Source organism: Corapipo altera, unplaced genomic scaffold (assembly GCF_003945725.1).
Source record: "Corapipo altera isolate COAL_440 unplaced genomic scaffold, ASM394572v1 48b, whole genome shotgun sequence".
In the NCBI taxonomy this organism is placed as follows: Eukaryota; Metazoa; Chordata; class Aves; order Passeriformes; family Pipridae; genus Corapipo; species Corapipo altera.
This window is the reverse complement of record NW_020884884.1, coordinates 12978831-12998771: the sequence shown is the minus strand read 5'-3', so window position 1 is coordinate 12998771 and position 19941 is coordinate 12978831. Positions and strand designations below refer to the sequence as shown.

The 19941-nt window shown below is 34.8% G+C and overlaps 1 protein-coding gene across 1 annotated transcript in view; it reads left to right on the top strand.

The window, feature by feature from the left end:
* The window catches only part of DNAH8 (dynein axonemal heavy chain 8), a 130326-nt gene that overhangs the window by 31671 nt on the left and 78714 nt on the right, over window positions 1–19941 (top strand). The window contains 12 exon segments of the mRNA XM_027641248.1: window positions 56–162; window positions 1143–1203; window positions 4757–4943; window positions 6491–6681; window positions 10090–10216; window positions 12075–12310; window positions 14407–14511; window positions 15510–15623; window positions 16239–16301; window positions 17328–17428; window positions 18312–18449; window positions 19681–19921. Of these exon segments, the coding sequence (XP_027497049.1) occupies window positions 56–162; window positions 1143–1203; window positions 4757–4943; window positions 6491–6681; window positions 10090–10216; window positions 12075–12310; window positions 14407–14511; window positions 15510–15623; window positions 16239–16301; window positions 17328–17428; window positions 18312–18449; window positions 19681–19921 (1671 nt within the window).

The following is a 19941-nucleotide window of genomic DNA, read 5'->3' as shown; positions in this document are numbered from 1 at the left end:
CTTCAGGATCCTGTCTGAACACAATCCTAAATAATGTGTGGTTTATTTATTGTAGAGTTGTAAAGACTTACTTGCCTATTTCACTCGCCGGCTGCTATTCAGCCTCCAGAAAGCGACCCGACTGTCTTTGGCTAGTATTAAAAAAAGAATAAGTGTTTCCAAGTAAGTTGCAAATGGAAGATTCCTTCAATAGTGTGCACTCTTTATGAAGTCTTCATGATAATGGCAAGATCCATACAAAGTCCTTCTCCCATATTCAGTATAATCCCTATAGATTATTCTCTGCTCAAATGGGCATAAACTTCAGAGACAGCATTGCTTCAGTATAACATATGTTGTAGATTGAAAAGCTTACTAAGAATTCTATTAAGAGAATCTATTTTAAGCAAATGAACTTTGTGATGTTTTGTCATTAACATGTGTTAAAGCCTGAATTACTTTTTTTGTCTTCTGAGGATATCTTTCATAAAAATTGTATTGAAATCCTGATCTTACTGAAGTCAGTAAGATTTTTTTGTTGTTGTTTCCTTTATATTTGTCTATTCTATCATATTGTTGGGTCCTTCCTTATTTCACCATGTCATATCACAGCACTTTAAATTATACTTTTCTCTTTGTTTTTAGGCTTTAGTTTTAGTTTTGAGTAGGTTAAGAACATGTATTTATCATTTTGCACTAGCTTGTTGTCTTTCAAAAATGTTTTTCTGTTCTATTGTTTATTTATCTAAAGTGTAGTGGTCAAATTTACTCGTGATGCATTGTTGCATGACATGATAGGGAGACCTTCCTATGCCCTATTTAAAGCACTAGCAGAGTTCCATCATTCTGAAACTGAGAGATTAAAATCTAGAATAAGAAAATATTCTGAATAAAAATTCTGAAAGCAATGGCTGGATTCAAACTAAAACCTTTGTCTGAATGGTAGAGCTCTGGTTTTTATCCTTATCCTTTAGACAAGAAGCTTCTGTAAGTTTTGTCAAATAGTACGTAATTTAATGTGAAAATTCTCTATATGGGTTTGCCCTGAAAAGGTAGTCAAAATTATATTTCTCAGGTAATTTGAGGAGGTTTAATTGTAAAGTGTTTATGATATGTTCCAAAATTATTTTCATCAAGACAACAAATTTTTCTGTTCATCCAAGCAAACCTGAAGAGGTCACTCCTTTTCTAATAGCGGAAGTACACCTTGCTATTCCCAATCTGGTAAGTTATACATCATATAGGTAAGGTAAAATACATTGTATTTAAGTTATCCCTTCATTTGCCCAAGTGCAGGATGTGGGCACGCTTCTACTGAACCAGCATCTGTTCCAAGGAGAACGGTTGCTCAGGTTTTTCAGTGCACTGAGAGAACTGAGGAAATGTGCTCACAGTTCCACAGTGTTCTGGCTTCTGTCTACATCATACTGGCCTTTTATTGTTCTTGTGTGGTTTAGCAATTATATTGTAATCTGTTCATCAGCATTCTTTCCAGAATGATTATCATTCTCCTCACATGTAGCAGTTCCATTCTTGAAATAGATCCTTCATGTTCCTTTTTTATTTTATTTATTTTAACTGTTACTTGTGTGATCTAAATCCTTTGTTGAATTGCAATAATGAATATTATCTTTACTAATTTTGGCTTTAGTAACCTAAATAGGAACTTAGATGACACAAATGAGGAACACTGAACAAAAATTAGAAGATTCAAAACCAAAAAAAATAACTGTGGATTTCTATGTGCCGAGAACAAAAAGGCAGCTTGATTGAAAAGAACTAAAACATTAATTTGGTTTCCTTTTGTAGAGGAAAATAACTATGTGTCAGCAGTATGTATGGTGTTTCTTTTATTTTATATATGAGAAGGTAACTTAATATTATACAAATGTCTTATAATGATTAAAAGTTTTATATTAATGAAATGATAATGAAAGAAAGGTTCTCTTCTAAGGTGATATTCCTTTGACATTGACCCAGTGTTCATATTGGCATTCTGTTGTACATTCACACTGTATGTTTGTGTGTACACATGATAGGTAAGTTCTGTCCAAGTGTAGAATATTTACCTTGTTGATCTTTGTAGAAGCATAAAGCCCTAAGCTCTACCCACTAAGGAAGTACATCTATCTTTCTTTCCAATTCTCAAATGTGTGGCTGATCCAGGGTAGTAATGCTGGGTAAAATACCACTTTGCTAATGATAATATGATTTTGCAAGAACCTTGCTTTTATGTATGCAACTGCTCAATCTGTGAAAGTGATTTATAGGTCATCAGAGTCACTTTCAATTAGTTTATATCCCAGTTCTGAACACTTTCATGGATTCCATCATTTTAACATGATGAATTGAACATGAAAGCAATAAGATGTTGTTTTAAGGACTGTATTCGAGGATTGATCAAATCACAAGATTGATCATTCTTCTCAAGCTGAAAAAGAAATGCTCTTTTTCTTTTCTTTTCTTTCCTGAATCACTCTTAGATAAATTCTTTCTCCTGCTCAGTATTTTGGAGAAACTGATGTGTGCCTTTACTTCTCCTTATCCTCCAGGGTCAGGACAAAGCCACAGTTAGCATTATTGCTGACATTACAGTTCAAAAAGTGCTGGGTTTGGGACTTTACGGCTATTTGTGTGCTACTGCATAAAACAGGCTGCAGTCTGTTCTTTGACTTCAAAGTGAGCTGACATGGCATGCTATGTATCCACAGTAGTAAATAGTCCTGAAACCAGGACTTTGCATTCAAACTATGTGTTAGGAGCAACCCTTGTCACATTTTGTTAACCAAACTGTGCCTGATGTTTTTCTTGGAAAGTGCTTTTTTGCACCATCCTGAGCTATGATGTGGGAGCATACTAGCATTTATACAATATGGGTGATGGCAGACCAGAGCCTATGTTTTGGTCCTATTCTGTTTGCTAGCTGTTCTTGATTCAGATCAGGAGTAATTCTTTTCCTTCTTGTTCTCTTTATCATATACTCTGGTAGCTGAATAAGAGTTCTCTTCCTCTTCTGGCTTGTGTATTTGATTACTCTCAGGCTTGTGTTACAAAATCTTTGCTAAATATACAAATTGAAAACTTCAGGCTACTGCATGGAGTTTCATTAATTTATTAAACACTGTGCTTTCAAAACTTTTGAGGTAATGCTACCTTTGTGAGAAAAGCAACATTCAATATTTATTCAGTTAGGACCTTGGACACTTTGATCCAGGTGATTTTTGTTTGTATGAAATTACCCACTCTGTGAATACATGTACCTGTTGTGAAGGAGTGTTTTAGGTCACTCAAAGAATCACCAGTAAAGGTATCAGCCAAAGCAGGTTTAATATAAAAGTGAAAACATGACAAAATTTGTTGGCAAGGTTCACTCTGCTACTTACTAGTTGGTTAAAGCATACAGAGAAAAATCAGACAAAAATCTAAAACCAATCAATCTAAATTGTAAGTCAACCAAAAATGATAAATGTTGGAGGCTGGGGAGAGCAAAAGGGTTAAGGATGGAAAAGGATAAGGATTAAAAAGGAATGAGGGAGATCCTCCCATTGAGTCACAAGGTTCAGAGTGGACCCCCTTGCCAAACTTAGTCCGAGATTTGACCAACAGTCTAGGCCTAAAGGTTTAACAGCACTAAACTGATAGCCTAATTTAAACAATTAGACAAATTTATAGAATTTATAGAATTAGGCAATTTATAGAATTTACTATGAGCTGAGCAGTATCTCTCTTATAGGCCTAGCTTACAAATGTAACCTACTTAAGATTCTACAAGAGCAACATAGTACATCTGCTATAACATATTCACAGTTGCACACACAGACCTAAAGGAGTATTTACAAGAGTTCAGTGAAGTACTTAGGTCAGATGCCTTTGCATCTTCTCAACAGGCAAGGGGTTGAGCCTTGATAAGTGAGGGTATCAGCCCAGGCTCTGTCATCAGAGTTTGGCCATGGTCCTCCAAGCACAGCAAACTTGAGGGTTCACCAGCTCTGGAAGGTGTCCCACTCATTGCTGATCACAGCTCACTGTGGCACAGGAGAGCTCAAAGGGTCTCCAAAATGCTGTATATAGGGTCACAAGAGCGTTGGCTCTAGTCATAGTAGTTTTCTATCCTGGCCGCAATTTGGGTTGGTAATAATAATAACCAAATATAGCTAATAACCAATAACCAAAATCCTGTTCCACTTGGGTTGTTATTGAGGCAAGAAAAATAAATCTCCAAGTCTGTTTGTTAAAAGACAGGAGCTCATTAGCTCACAACTTAAGTTCCTGAAGCAGACAGTGTTTCTGATAAGCTTAAGAGAAGCTTAGCCCAGGTGCTGTTCATCAAGGCCAAGATCTAATGAGCATTTGTAAGGATCACAGTGAGGCCCAAGGGGGTAGAAGGTGGCGGTTGTACCTTAGCGTGCAATTTCTAATTCTTTTTGAATCTAGAAGGAAAGCAAGGCTAGTAATGTATTCCCACACATCATATAAAAATGCTGCTTAAAATGTTGTAGAAATTTTAAAAATAATTGTAAAAAACCAGTAAATCTATCTGCTTATATACGTGGTTGTAATTTTACACGCAGGAGGACTGTATAAATAGATAGTAGGTCAGTACATATGCTTCATCTCTTCAGAGGCAATTCTGAGCCAGACAGCCTGTTAAAGTTACATTTTCCAGCTTCTCTTCTGGGCTAAGCTCCGCAATTCACTATGAGTGAAGAAGAACTGAGGTCTCAAAAATGCCAATCAGTTTCACTTATTTCAACAATACTTTAACTGTTTTAAATAGGAAATCGTTCCCAGTTTAGACGACATACAACAAGCCATCAATCGCATGATTCATTTAATACTGGAAGTAAGTCGTGGAGTTGCTCAGTGGGGACAGAGACATTTGCAAAAATCTATTTTAAAACCAGAACCAGGTACACAGCAAGCATCTTCTGGATTGCCAGGAAAAAAGGCTAAAAAAGGTGAAAGTAAGTGTGGGTTTTTTTTTTACTTCTTTCAACTTTTTACTTTAATAAAAACACCGTATATAAATAAGCTAGTTTTTCTTCAAAGCAGCCAACTGTGGATTATTTTGCATTACTTTTTTTGATTTATTTTGATTTAATTAGCTGTATTTTTCAGAAATAGCTTTTCAGGCTTATGGAAATGTTAAAACTCTGAGAAACAATGAGCAGAAAAATCTTTGAAAAATTGCTAGCTAGATCTGCATCTTCTACTTAATGTAGCCATAACGATATAGCTGAAACCATAAACAATGATTTTAGACAAGCTGCCATTGAAATATGGAGGTAGAATAAGAGCTAGTTCAATCAGTAGATTTCTGTAAAGATTTTAATTGCTGTATGTATTCCTAGATTGGATTATAAAACACCTCAAATGTGTTTTCATTTAAATAGTCAAACTGAAGATAGACCTGCATTCATTTTAGTGAAATACTTTATTCCTTAATATTGTTTCTAAGTATCTCTCCGTATGCTTTGAAAGCATCCATAAAAGCCTAAATATATTTTTAGCATTGGGTTCTCTCAGCTGTTTGACTGAGCCAGTGATCTGCAATATAGTTATATCTTTGTTGTGGTTCCTTTGGAAAATCTGTAACATCTAGGGAAGTTTTTCTTTTTGACCGTCTGGAGCTGGAACTTTATCTTTCTTCTGATGTGTCTTTTATGATTTTAACTCTTTAAATGGGTTTCAAGCAGGGTGGCAGGAAACAATCCTCATCAGACAGTCATAGTTTTTGCCTCTGCTGCGCCAAAATATAACATCAGCAAATAACCATTTTCATCACCTTTAACTACACATCAGCAACACCTGGGGGTGTATGTTAATGTTTGGGCAATGAGATTTATGGAGTACACTGGTAATGATGGATCAATCTGAGATTGTTTCCATTGAGTATACCCCATAAAAGGTCTTCAGAGTAAAAGAGAATTTGGAGTTACCTTAAATCCCCCTCATTAAACAATGTTTGTGGTGGGAAGAGTGGATTTTTCTTCTCTGCTCTCTGAAGTCTGCTTCAAAATGCTCAGGCATTGTTATGACAGAAGTAGCTCATTAGATCTCAATACTATCCATTTCTGTATTGACCCTGATTGTCTCAACAATTCATCAAAGAGTTCAAGAGGCTTACACTGCTTTAAGGGGTATATACAATTTAAAAACTTTACATATAGGAATTTTTAAAAAATTATTAAATAACTTGGAAAGTTTATGAGGCCTTTGGTGTTCCAGTTAAAATTAAATTACAGTGAAAAAAATGAAATTTGTGAATGAAGAAGACTATTTTCTTTCTTTTTGCAAACCTTCATTTTAGACTGAATTTGCTCTAGCTGTATAGAGCCTGGTGTGAAATACCAGCTGGTACTTTCATATTAAACAGTCAGATAGATGTTTGAAGGAGGATATTCAACCTTATTGAAGAGCATCATTACTTAACTTGGTATGCATAGGTTTAAAGAGAATTCTAGTCAGACTGTTAACAGTTCATTGATGTATATATAATTTTATTTTACAGAAGGAACTGAAGATGCTAAAAGAAAGCTAAAGAATTTTCACGCAGGTGTTGCAGAACATGAAGCTATCACTAAATTAGTTGTACTCCTCTCTTCTTCTGTGAATTCTATAAAAGAAATAGCTATTGAAGTTCTGCAATACTTTGAGAAATATAAGGTCCTATGGACAGAAGATAAAGATGCCAAAATTCAGGTGAGTTTAACGATGATCACCTACAGAACTATTCTTCATTAATCTTCTATTTTGAATCAGAAATCTTTAGGGCAGTAAGGAGGGTGAACAGGAAGCTCAGTACCCTGGACTTCAGGAGAGCAGACTTTGGCTCTTTTAGGGATCTGCTTGGTAGAGTACCATGGGATAAAGCACTGGAGGGAAGGATCACCTCCTTCAAGCTCAGAAACAATGCATTCTCATGAAGAGAAAGTCAGGCAAAAGTGCCAGGAGGTTAGTGTGGATGAACAAAGACCTCTTGGACTCAAACTCAGACACAGAAAGGAAACCTACAGAGTATGGAAGCAAGAACAGCTAGCCTGGGAGGAATACAGAGAAATTGTCCAATCAGCCAGGGATCAGATTAGAAAGGCTAAAACCCTGATAGTATTAAATCTGGCCAGGGACATCAAGGGCGATAAGAAAAGCTTCTATAAGTGTGTCAATCACAAAAGGAAGACTAGGGAAAGTGTGGGCCCTCTCCAAAGGAAACAGGAGATGTTGTTACCTGGGACATGGAGAAGGCTGAAGTACTCAAGTCAATTCATCTTCACTGGCAAGTGCTCCAGCCATACCACCAAGGTGAATAAAGTGAAAGCAGGGAGGGACTGGATGAATGAAGAACTGCGCACTGTAGGGGAATGTCAGGTTCTAAAATATCTAAGGTGCATAGGTCCATGGGACCTGACAAGATGCATCCTTGAGTCCTGAGGGAACTGGGCCAGAAAGTAGATAGACCACTATCTATCAAATTTGAGAAGTCATGGCAATCTCATGAAGTTCCCACTGACTGGAAAAGGAGAAACATAACCCCCATTTTTAAAAAGAAAAAAGAGGAAGACCTGGGGAACTCCAAGGCAGTTGTCTCATCTCTGTACCCTGCAAGATCATGGAGCAGATCCTCCTGGAAACTATGCTAAGGCACATGAAAAATGTGGAGGTCATTTGTGACAGCCAACATGGCTTCACTAGGGGCAAATGATACCAGACAAATTTGGTGACCTTCTATTATGGGGTTACAGCATTGGGTGGATAATGGAAGAGCAACTGACATCACCTACCTGGACTTGTGCAAAGCATTTCACACGGTGCCACATGAAATCTCTGTCTCTATCAAAGATACAGTTTTGATAGATGGACCACTCTGTTGGTAATGAATTGGCTAAGTGGTGGCACTCAAAGAGGTATAGTCAATGGGTCAATGTGCAAGCAGCCACCAGTGACGAGTGACATTCCTGAGGGCTCAGTACTGGGACCACCACTGTTTGACATCTTTGTCAGCAACATGGACAGTGGGATCGAGTGCATCCTCAGCAAGTTTGCTGATGACACCACGCTGTGTGGTACAGTTTACATACTGGAGAGAAGGGATGTCATGCAGAGGGACAGTGACAGCTTGAAAGGTGAACCTGTGTGAACTTCATGAAGTTCAACAAGGCCAAGTGTAAAATCCTGCACATGGGCTGGGGGAATCCCAAGCACAAGTATACAGTTTGGGTGGAGAATGGATCAAGGGCAGCCTTGGGGAGAAGGACTTTGGGGTGTTGGTTCATGAGAAGCTCATCATGACTTGGCAGTATGCACTTGCAGCCCAGAAAGCCAACAGTATCCTGGGGTGTATCAAAAGCAGTGTGATCAGCTGGTTGAGGGAGGTGATTCTGCCCCTCTGCCCCACTCTTGTGAGACCTCACCTGAGTACTGCATCCAGCTCTGGTGCCCTTAACATAAGAGAGACCTGCTGGAGCAAGTCCTTAGGAGACCACTAAGTTGATCAGAGGATGAAGGACCTCTCCTATGAAGACAGGCTGAAAGAGCTGCTGTTGTTCAGCCTGGAGAAGAGAAGGTTCCAGGGAGACCTTATAGCACCTTCCTAAAACGGGTGACAAGAGAGATGTAGAGGGGCTTTTTAGAAGGGCATGGAGTGATGGAATAAGCGGGAATGCCTTTAAACTGAGAGAATGGTGAGGCACTGAAACAGGTTGTCCAGAGGAATTGTGCATTCCTCATCCTTGGAAGACCAGGTTAGAGGGGGCTTTGAGCAACCTGGTCTAGTGGAAGATGTCCCTGCCCATATCTGGGGAGTTGAAACTAGATGATTCACACTCAAAACATTCTGTGATTCTATATTATAACTCATAGAAATTCCCACAGCATCAGTGCTGATAGGTGTTCACTTTTGTCTATGGAAAGCATTTACTTTGAGTTTATAAACATTTTATTCACTAATCTTCCTGTAGTTATTTTAGGAGGTGGTTTCTGCATTCTATATTCCAGCAAGAATCCTCTGTGCAACTCTTGGTTGTTTGAACAGTTAGTTGAATCCTCAGGTATAATGGAAATATTTTGCATGTGCTACAGCAAGAAAAAATTAGTTTCCAGGAACTGGAGGTTTGACTTCTGCTTCAGAGTATTTCACACTGTTCTTCTACAATAAAGTTTTAATTAAGAATTTGAATTTAGGTATTCAGGAGAAGAAAGTTGTCTTCTATATAGTCTTTATTTAACCTTGACTTAATAGAGTTTTCTGTTCTTATCTTTTTTATTTAATAGACTTCACTATATATACATATCACATAATTTTGTTTAATATGGGGCACTGCCCTCTTTTGTTTGTCTCAGTGCAAGTTGAACAGTTTATGTGGGCTAAAAACCACCACTTTATATACAGAGCTGAAAATTTGCTCTAGAATTTTAAGTCTAATTGAATAAATACTATTAGTTTGATCTAGTTATTACTGAAGAAAAAGATACTGCTACAGTGAAAACTTGAATAAGGCAGTTAAGTTCTGTATACATGTGCTCTAATTTCTGCATTCTTTCTTTACCACTATGCTAACTCTTCTACTGCCTGTCTGAGTACTCTCAGACAGAAGAGTAGAAGTGGGAAAAAGGTTTCAACATTTATTACTTGGCCATGCCAATGTAAGCATAGTCAATAGAGGGCCTGAGTAACATTTCTGAAATGCAGCTTCTCAGAATCGCAAAATTTTTCTGCACTTGATTTCTACTCATGGAACTGCCTAGAAGGTGTATTTTCTTGTGATTGTTTTACACATAATTGGGCTAATGAGGTAGTCTTTCTGTAAGTGTGGGCACATATTTTTTCGATCTCTGTTTTGTCACTTGTTTTCACAAAACCAGTAGGCACTTAATATGTCCTGGATATCTGTTTCTCTGTTAAATTTGATTGTAATTTCTGAACAAGCTTGAGAGTTAATGACAGAAAAAATGATAAATACATATTTTACTATGTTAACAAGGCTACAGAAGGCTAAAAGCAGGTATAATATTGGTATACATTTTCAGTAATTGCTGAATAACAGTTGCAACATGTGTTACCAGAAATATGGAAAAGGACATTTTTTGACTGACATTTTAAACTACACACAGGAATTTTTCGCTAGCTCTCCCTCTCTCTCTGAAATTAAAGAAGAAATACTTCACTATAATACATTTCAGCAAGAGATGGCAAGTTTAAAACCCATTATTCTTCTTGGTCCAATTGAACTGCATACAGGTATGACATATTCTTATCTTAATATGTACAGTAAGATAATGAGTAAAATAGTAATGTTTTTGGTTTATTCTTGTAACTATGAGTACAAATATATATACATATATTTCAATATGAATAGAAATCACTGAAGAGACCTCACTGACTATCTGACTTTAAAAAAACCTCTATTCCCCTTGCCTTTTCTTTGGAGTGTAAATATGGACAGTATCTTCTGTCATGGCTGTGAAGTTGTTATGGAGGCTTGCCTAAGAGTTAACGGGTATGTACTGACACTAATTTAATCCTCCCTGACACTCTTCTCTGGCACCAGGTCAGTCTGTGCTTCTCAAGAGCATTGAAAGAATAAAGCATCTTCTTTGGTGTTGTTGAAAGACTAGCACATAACTGCATTAGCATCTTTTTCACTTTCAGTGTGTGTTTCAGCAGGAAATATGGCTACTTAGCCATTCCCATGTTTAGTATCTCTAGCTCTCAGAACATCATTATTCTGAATTAAGCTGTTTATGCTATGGTATAGCTGTTTGTGCTAAGGATTCGAATAACACTTAGACCTCTCACCTTGCAGGGCTAACATGTCTATTCTGGACCAACTCTCTGGTTGATACCTAGGAACAAGAAGAAAACGTGTCCCTTTTGAAATATCAGTTGACCACATTTCTAATGAACAACCTTCTTCTCACAGATCTGTTTGATTAGATTAAGAAATAAACTAAAATTTGTCTTCAGTGCACATCAGAGAAGCAGAAGCTGCCTATTTTTGAAGACTAGAGTTCATTTCAGGGTCTTGGTGGTGTGACCCTATTTCTTTCAGTGAACAGGCAAAAATGTCAAACTGCTGACTACATATCCTTATGCAGGCCTTGGATGCAGTTTCTTCTTAATGAAATCACTCTGGAAAACACTTTCTGCCTGTTATTGAGTGAACAAGAGTGGTAATAACCAATGTATACAAAATTATATGGATTTTGTTGATGGTCACAGTACTCCCTCATCTGTGACCACTGCATCAGAGGGAGCCAAATCCTCTAGATTAAGGAACAAGATTATTAAATGTTTTTACAATCTGAGGCAGCAGTTAGTTTCTTGGACTGTTTCTTGTTCCCAAAACTGCTATATTTGGGAATTGATTTATTGTGATTTACAGACTCTAACTTCTGACAGGGTACAGTACTTTTCTTGAATTACCTGTGGCCTTCAGGAATCATCTCTTTAATGTTAATAGCCACATTATTAAAGAAGAATCTGTATCTACTGTAAAATTTGTTTTGTGAGCAAAAACTTTTTGTGCTGTTAGTATGTTTTTCTTTCTTTTATCACAGTACCAAACACTGCCTATTAAAATCCTAATTTATTCTGTTAATAAGTTAGAGTACCAGTGGTTGACTTTTCTGTCCCTTCATTGTTGGTTTGTGTTTGTATATTAACTGCATCTGATATGTCACCTTACAGTTTTAGCTGTGAACTATTCCAAATCCCAGTATTGAAATCCCAAGATGCCACCTCCTCAATGGGTATAAGCCATTTAAATACCACCAATCTTTATGCATTTGGTTAATATATATCAAAGGTATTCTCTGAAAACCCACATTAATAAGTAGGCATCCTGTTCTTTATTCATCTTCTCTATGTATTCCATTAGATAAGTTTACCAGCATTTTTTACGCCTACCATAGTATACAAGAACACAACAGAAATATATTTCATTATAGTTAGAATTACTTTGAAACTTTTAAAATGCTGTAATTGGATTGCTTGTCTGCTTTTTTCTTATTACTGTTAAAGAACCATATATGATGATGTGGGCTTTTTTAACAGAAAAAAATTAAGATTGGATTGCATTTTTTTTTTTTTAAATCAGGACCACTGAAAACAGCTCTAGCAACTGAAGCCAAAGCCTGGAAAATGCTTCTTTGTCGTTATTTAAATGAACAATACAAAAAGAAATTGACAGACATGATGTCGTTCATGACAGAATACATAAATAAATTGTCTCAACCTCTGCGTACCTTAGATGATGTCAGATTAGCAATGGAAGCTTTATCTAAAGTACAAGAAAATAAAATAGATATGGATATGTCTCTGGGACCTATTGAAGTAAGACGACTTTTAATTTTTTCATTGAATAAATATTATTTTATATATATCATCCATTATTATTATTACAATTATTAATATTTGATAATATAGATTAGGTGTCACAAGCTAAGATTATGTGAGAACTCTAACAGTGAATTTACTGTCTTGAAGGTACTAGGCTGAAGATGGGTAACAAAGTATTATTTTTGTTGTTACTTTTATTTTATGTTATGAATCAGTATTAGATAATTTGCTAGATACTGTGTTAATACAAAAAATAAAAAACTATTCTCTCTCAAATAAATTTTGATATAAATGCAATGTAGGAGACAACATACAGAAATAAGAAGATGAGAGGACAAGACGAGGGAGCAATTTTCTCTCTTTTGCTGAGTGTTTTTTCATTAGCCTTAACCCTCTTCTTAACTTTTCTGTGTCTGTAAACAAACATCTTGACCATCTACCCCTTGAAATATAGCCAGAGAATATTTATGGTGTCAGATATCATTGTATGCTGTCAAAATCTTGCAACATTCTTTCAGTTTTCTCTATAAGAAAGAAACTAAAAGAACCTTATTAAGTTTTCTGTGTACTGGGTATTTATTATCACGCTCTGAAGCAGTCAACTTAGTAGAAGATATTAGTTTTATGTTTTCATCCACATTTTGGAGAAGAAATTTTATTACTCTATAGTAACATTTTTTTTCTTGAAGACTGTTCTATTAACATGATACTGAAAAGGACTTTCAGCGATCTCTTTTACTAGTTTTATGACATGAAAGTGGGTTTTGTCTTAACAATTTATGCGGTGGTCTTTATAAAACAATCAGTTCTGTGATCCAAAAGACATAGAGGTTAAACAAGTAAAAGAAGAACCTGAACAATAATTTAAATATTTAAAGTAGTATTCAGATCTATTACATGTTATTTCTTAGATGTTAAATAAAGCAAGCTAAAGGAACTGAGATCAGTGCTGTTTACTTGTCAGGTTTTACGTGTGTAGAAAATCATGCAAACTTTTAAAATAAATAAATAAAAGGTATAAAAAATTAAGCAGTATTAACATTCTTGTTTATTATTATTATTATTGTGCTTCTGTCAATTTGAGATGAATATTTAGGGTAATATTCTTTCCCAAACCACTTATATTCTAAATTATCTTGCAAGCATTTACTCCCTTTCTATATTAATGTAATGAGTCCCATTAATGTCAGTAGGGTTAGCCAAGTTAACAAGTTGCTCTCAGATATATTTTTCTCCATCTCCAGGAGAAGAATAAGCCTAGATACCAGTGCAGTCTGGGTAGAAATTAGGTTTTGCAGTAAAAGAATTGAGTTTCTTGGTGTACACCAAGTTGAATGTAAGCCAGAAAAGTGCCCTTGCAACAAAAGTGCTTGAGGGTCTCCTGGACTGTATTACAAGTTATGTTGCCAACAGATTGAGGGGCATGATTCCCTCTACTCCAGGATATGAGACTTATCTGGAGTACTGTGTCCAGTGCTGGGCTTCCCAATACGAGACAGACATCGGCATACTGGAGTGAGTCCAGCAAAAATTGAATAAAGTATGAAAATGAACTTATTTTTAAATAATGCAATGTGTATAGGAGGAGGATAATAAAGCAGAAGATATGCAAACAAATTGCAAATGAGAACAAGAAAGGTTCATGTTCATTCAGTTTCAGATACATATGCAGGTATTTGACAATGTGGCAGACTTAGAAACAAAGATTTTATAGACGATATGGCAAAACTTTTATAAATGCATAACTTAGCGTGCACAATTATTCGAAGTTTGAAAAAATTCATTAAAATCTACATTCAGGTGGAATTTGAATAAGTGGAATAAAAATACCATAGAGAGGATAAAGTTTTATATTTTTTAATATTAAATTTATTTTGTTTGTATATGTTTTCCTAGTATTCCAGCCAAGAAATCTTTGAAGAAATATTTTTTTGCTGTTGTTCCCTAGTTCTTCATTCATCATCCTTATTTTAAAAAAATGCCTAAAATATATTAACAGATTTCCTTTTACGTGTGTTTTACAAATTTGATCTATTTCCTGCAAATGAACTTCCAATGCATCATTCCTAAAGTTTTATTTTTCCATCTAGGAAGCCTATGGCATTTTAAATACATATAAACTGGAGATTACAAAAGAGGAATCAGAAGGCATTGATTCAATGAGAAATTCTTTTAAGCAATTACAGACTATAGCTGTAAGTATGTAAAATTATGTTGTATATTTGTCTTCATGTGCTTTTTCTCAGATTATAAATGAGAGTCAGAGACCAATTGTCACTGCTCTCTGACTTCTCACTGCACACTTTTGGCCTCAGTTGTGCACCAGGGTCTATACTTTCTATTAGTATGTTAATTTTCTAATTTTTTTAATACATATCTTTAATATTTAAATATTATTGTAACTTTTAGATATGTGTTTAACACCTGCAAGAAAATGAGAAATTTATTGTGTCTCTGTACTTCTGCTCGCCTTCATTTCCAGTTCTTGTGTCATTCTTCTCTGACCAGGGAGTTTATTACCCTTAGATTACCTGTTTTTAAGAAGTACATACTCTGCCAGTGCCCTTACCCATAAGTGGTGATTGTCCTTTATCACTTGGGACAACCTTGTATCCCTCAACAGCTCTATGTTTATTATTTTAGGTAATGTAAGTGGTTAGATAGGAATAAGTAGATATTTCATTGAGCCCATTAAGGTACATCCTGTCCTGCAGGTTAATCACTCAGGAAAGGACTTGAGAGTATGTTTTACATTTGTGTGCAGTTCTTGGTTCTTTCGCTCAAGCTTTTGAACAAAGTATAAGAAAGTTGTTAAAGAGAAGGCTAAGCCATCCATGAGGAAGATGACTCTAACACTTTGGGGCTTGAGGGTGTTTTTAGAGGGAGGAAAAAAAGAGAATAAGGACCTTTATGTTTTGTCACCCCCTTGAAATGAAACACATTTCCTTAAAGATGGAGATTTTGTTATGGGTTTTGGTTGAGGTGGTTGGTTTTTTTTTCCTTCAGCTTTACTCTCAAAAATTAAATATATAACACTATAAGAGGAAAAAATGTATTTAACTTCAAATATTCAATTTTTGTTCAAAAATTTGGTATGTTTTATTTATGGTTTTGATTTATATGTGTTATATACTCAAATATCTGCTCCTGATTTTTACAGAAATAACTTTGACTTTAATCTTTTCTATGTCAGACCGAAGTTCAAGATGAGTTGATTCAAGTTCAGCCCAAATTTAAGACTGAATTGCTAGAATCAGTTGCAGTTTTTCAGGAGGATGTATCAAACTTTGAAACGTCATATGAAACGGTAAATGAAGTTAGTAGTTGCATGTAAGACTTGTACTTAGTTTTTCAGTATTTTTGGTTTGCAGTATTTGGTTACCAGAATTTTATTCTGCTCAGCTACTGATGTTTGATGCTATGGTTGCTAAGAAATCATCATTGTAGGTCAGACTTTTCAATAGGAAGAAATAGCAGTGTACACAACTCTGTAAAGAAAGAGAAGAAGTCCTGGTGGTACAACTTGTAATGAAATCTTAATTATAAATTAAATTACATAATAATTAAATTACAAATTAATTCAGAAATTGTAGCACATGCTGTGGCCTCTTTGCTCACATACCAATATTAAAAAGGACAGTCTTAGGCCATGGCCTGGGTATTTTATTTTCAGCAAAATAACGAAGTATGAAAAGTTACAGTCTAGTCCTCTTGAGTTGAATTAAGATAAAGAATTTTCAATTGCATAAAAGTTATCTTTTCTTAGATTTACCATTTTTAAGTATTGCATTACCAAGATACATACCGTGATTTGAATTTGACTAACAAAAAATAGGTATTTTGTGATGACCTGTAAATATACAGGGGACTTCAGTCACTTTGTGAACTAATATTAAAATTTTTTAAATTGCTTATTTGAAAGGAAGGGCCTATGGTTCCAAGTATTCCACCTCAGGAAGCCAGTAAGAGGCTACAGATCTTTCAGGTAAGAAAGTAAACTGTTGAATTTCCAAATAATTAAAATTAGATTTGTTATTGCTTATCATAACAAGTTTATCAAATTATAATTTGGATATTCTGTGTAATATTATGTTAACTATACTTTAGTTTCTCTCATGCAAAGCTTCCCTTAATGGGAAGGACTGATTGATTGATCTATAGCCTTTCTTAACTCTTCATGTTTTCGAGCAGAAATTGTCAACTTGAAGTAATAAAATCAGTAGAAAATGGAAGAGTCAATTATGACACCATGATAATTACTGAAAAGAAGCCAATTTACAAAGCAGATATGAGACAATCTTTTAATCTTTTAAAGATCACATTTACCATTAGATAGTTGTATTTCAACTTGATATTTGTTTGCTATGAACCTCAGTTCACAGGTCCATGAGGAAGTTTTGATCATTTTTCATCCTTCTTCCTTTTTCTGCAAACTATAGTAACTTGAATAGTACTTCTGTCAGTCTTACATATTGTATGGATTAAGTAAATTCTAAGTTTGAGAAAAGAACTGAGTAACTGAAAGAAGATGCTTAAATATTCTAATGCACCTAATACGTAGCAAAAATTGAGTGATTTTGTTTGAACTTGCTGTATTTCTTATTTTACCAAGAGAATGCTTTGTGCTTATGGATACTAATTGTGAAAAAAAATTTTTAGCACTCTAGTGTTTTTCTTCAGGCTATGTACTTTACCATTTGATACAAATATTTTCTTTTTTTTTTTTAATTATGTGGAATTCATTTCACATCTTATTTCTTTAAGATCCTTCTTTGAATGATTGCTTCTTATGTAAACCTTCACTTTTGAATTCACTATGTGGATTTGAGTATTACGTTACATGAAGACTGTTCAAAACTTTAGATCAAAAACATTTTCAGATATTTACATATACTTCTCATAGAATTAAGACAAGTTTAAAACTGTTTAATGATTTATTATTAGATAATTTTAAATTAAAACCTATAAACTTATATTTTCATTTTGTCTGTATGAAACGTAATTTGAGCAGGGTGACTTCGATGAGTTGTGGAGAAAGTTTATCACATACTCATCTGGTGAACGGTTGTTTGGGTTGCCTGTCACAGAGTATGAAGTTTTGCATAAAGTCAGGTAACTGTGAAATAAAGATGTCTTAAGTGTTTATTAAGTATGTTAGAAAATCTTAGGCATATACCAAAGAGGGAAATATTACAATATGCAAGTTTTCTGTTGCCTTAAATAGATAGATAGATAGATAGATAGATAGATAGATGAATGAAAATTTTTCAGATATAACATATTTGCCAATAAAAATAATTTTATTTATTTATTATTGTAACAGAACCATATCAGAACATTTTAATGTGTGTATATACTATATAAAGTAGCAATATGCTCTGTTCTAGAAATATAGATATAAATAAAAATACATATATAAATAGATGAGTAAATATAGTATTATATGTTAAGATAATGTAGAAACTGAAGAAGATGCAAGGGAAAGTCTCACCATATATGAAGAATTTAACTGTAGCTTTTGTGAAAATTAGAATTTTTTGAGCAACTGTAGAAATGGGGAGCAGATTCTAAAGTGTTTGTACATTTCAATGGTTTGATGATGATTCACACCACATGAAGATCTGACTCTTTCTGACTGTTATTTAGTTCGGATCCAGAGAGTGCTTCTGAAGTAGATTGACTACTTGTTCCCACTTACCGTGCTCTGTTTTGCACTGCAGAGCCAGCTCAGGGTATATAACCTAAGTTCCTTTGGGGTGAATGGAAGTTTTGGAGAAATAGATGAAAGCAAAACTTCCCCAAATATGTTCAGTGTAGATATTTCTCTGTTTTTGTGGATTTTCTTTTATGAAACATTCTTTTCTGCATTAAGAAACATACTCTGATTGATCTGTCTCTATTTTTTGAATAACATTACATTACCAAGTATTTAACTATTGTGAGATATCCAGAGAGCTGATTAAAATAATTGGCATAATTACTTCTTTTTTCCCAGGAAGGAGTTGACCTTGCTTCAAAAACTGTATGGATTATATGATACTGTAATAGGCACTATCGATGGTTATTATGACATCCTTTGGACAGAGGTAGATATTGAAAAAATTAGTGCTGAACTTCTGGATTTTCAAAACAGGTATGTTTATAATATGAATAATAACTGATGTTAGATGCATTAAGGTTTAGGTGAGTTCAGTAGAGCCATTTGATATATTTAAATACAAAGTTTCTATGAATAAGGTTTATCATAAAACAATAAGATTATTCAAGAAAGAGGGAAATAAAACCATACTGTTAGTTAAGCATCTTTTACCTGTAATTTTCATAACTGAAGGGCATACAGTTAGCTGAAGCATCCATCTTCTTATCTAAACCAACCAAGAGTTCAGGAGGGCTGAAATTTTATCTGTAGAAGGTAAGTTCTTCAACTAGGATGATTAGCACATTTATTTTAAGTTTTGAATACAAGAATAACAAACACAAGATACTTTACCCCTCAGAGAAATTCAGGCAGTTGTTAAACATCCAGTTTGACAGCACCCAGGGAACTAACCAACACAAATGTACTGGCAAACACCCAGCATTGACATAGCTTTAAACCACAGGCTGACTGCTGTATTGTACCTGATTACTGAAAATATGAAATTATATCTGTGGCAGGTAGAGAAATAAGTGATAAATGATGCAAAACTAAGGCTTTATTATTTTTTTTGCTAAAGATATACTTTATCATTTACAATAGGGCATTTCCATGGTAGATCAACTGCTTAGCTCTTAGTGTGTAGGCTCAGTAAAAGTGTGGTCAAAGAGATGAATATTTGTTTAACTGTTCTACTGGGGTTTTTTCCACATTAGAAGTATATAATTTTCATTAGTGAATAGTTTCTGGACCACTAACCAAAAATGAGGGAGAAGGTGGTCACGTCTGTTTCATTTTCATGTCTATCTCCAAAGTGGTATGTTGCTAAATACCATGAATATTACTGGTATTTAAATTGGAGTAAATATTGTATTTATACAAGGATCTCATATGTGAAATTTAACTAATTTTGTTTTGTTTTTTCTTTGCTAATAAAGAGTTTCTGATGATAAGGAGCAGATAAGCTATGTTTTAATGGAAACTACAACATTTTTTTATTTACAAAGAACATATCAGTGGTTGAGACTGTAAAATATTATGATTTGTTAGTAGGGCATTTGCATCAGTTTTTCCCAAAAAGGTAGGCTGACACAAATTGGAATTTTACATAGAAAATGTTAAACACAATGCAATCCACTTCATATCTCCTTGTTTAAACAATTGTTTAAATGATTCCTATTTTGAGACAAGAGGCATTTACTACTGTATCAATTTAATTTAACTACAGGTGCCGTAGACTGCCTAAAGGTCTCCACCACTGGCAAGCCTTTTCGGACCTCAAGAAAAAAATTGAGGATTTTATTGAGTCTTGTTCTTTGCTGGAAATGATGTCTGACAAAGCAATGAAGCAAAGACACTGGGAACGTATTGCTGAAACAACAGGACATGAATTTGATGTAGAATCTGAAACCTTTTGCCTTCGAAACATCATGGAAGCACCAATTCTTAAACATAAAGAAGATATTGAAGTAGGTGCATACATTTTTCC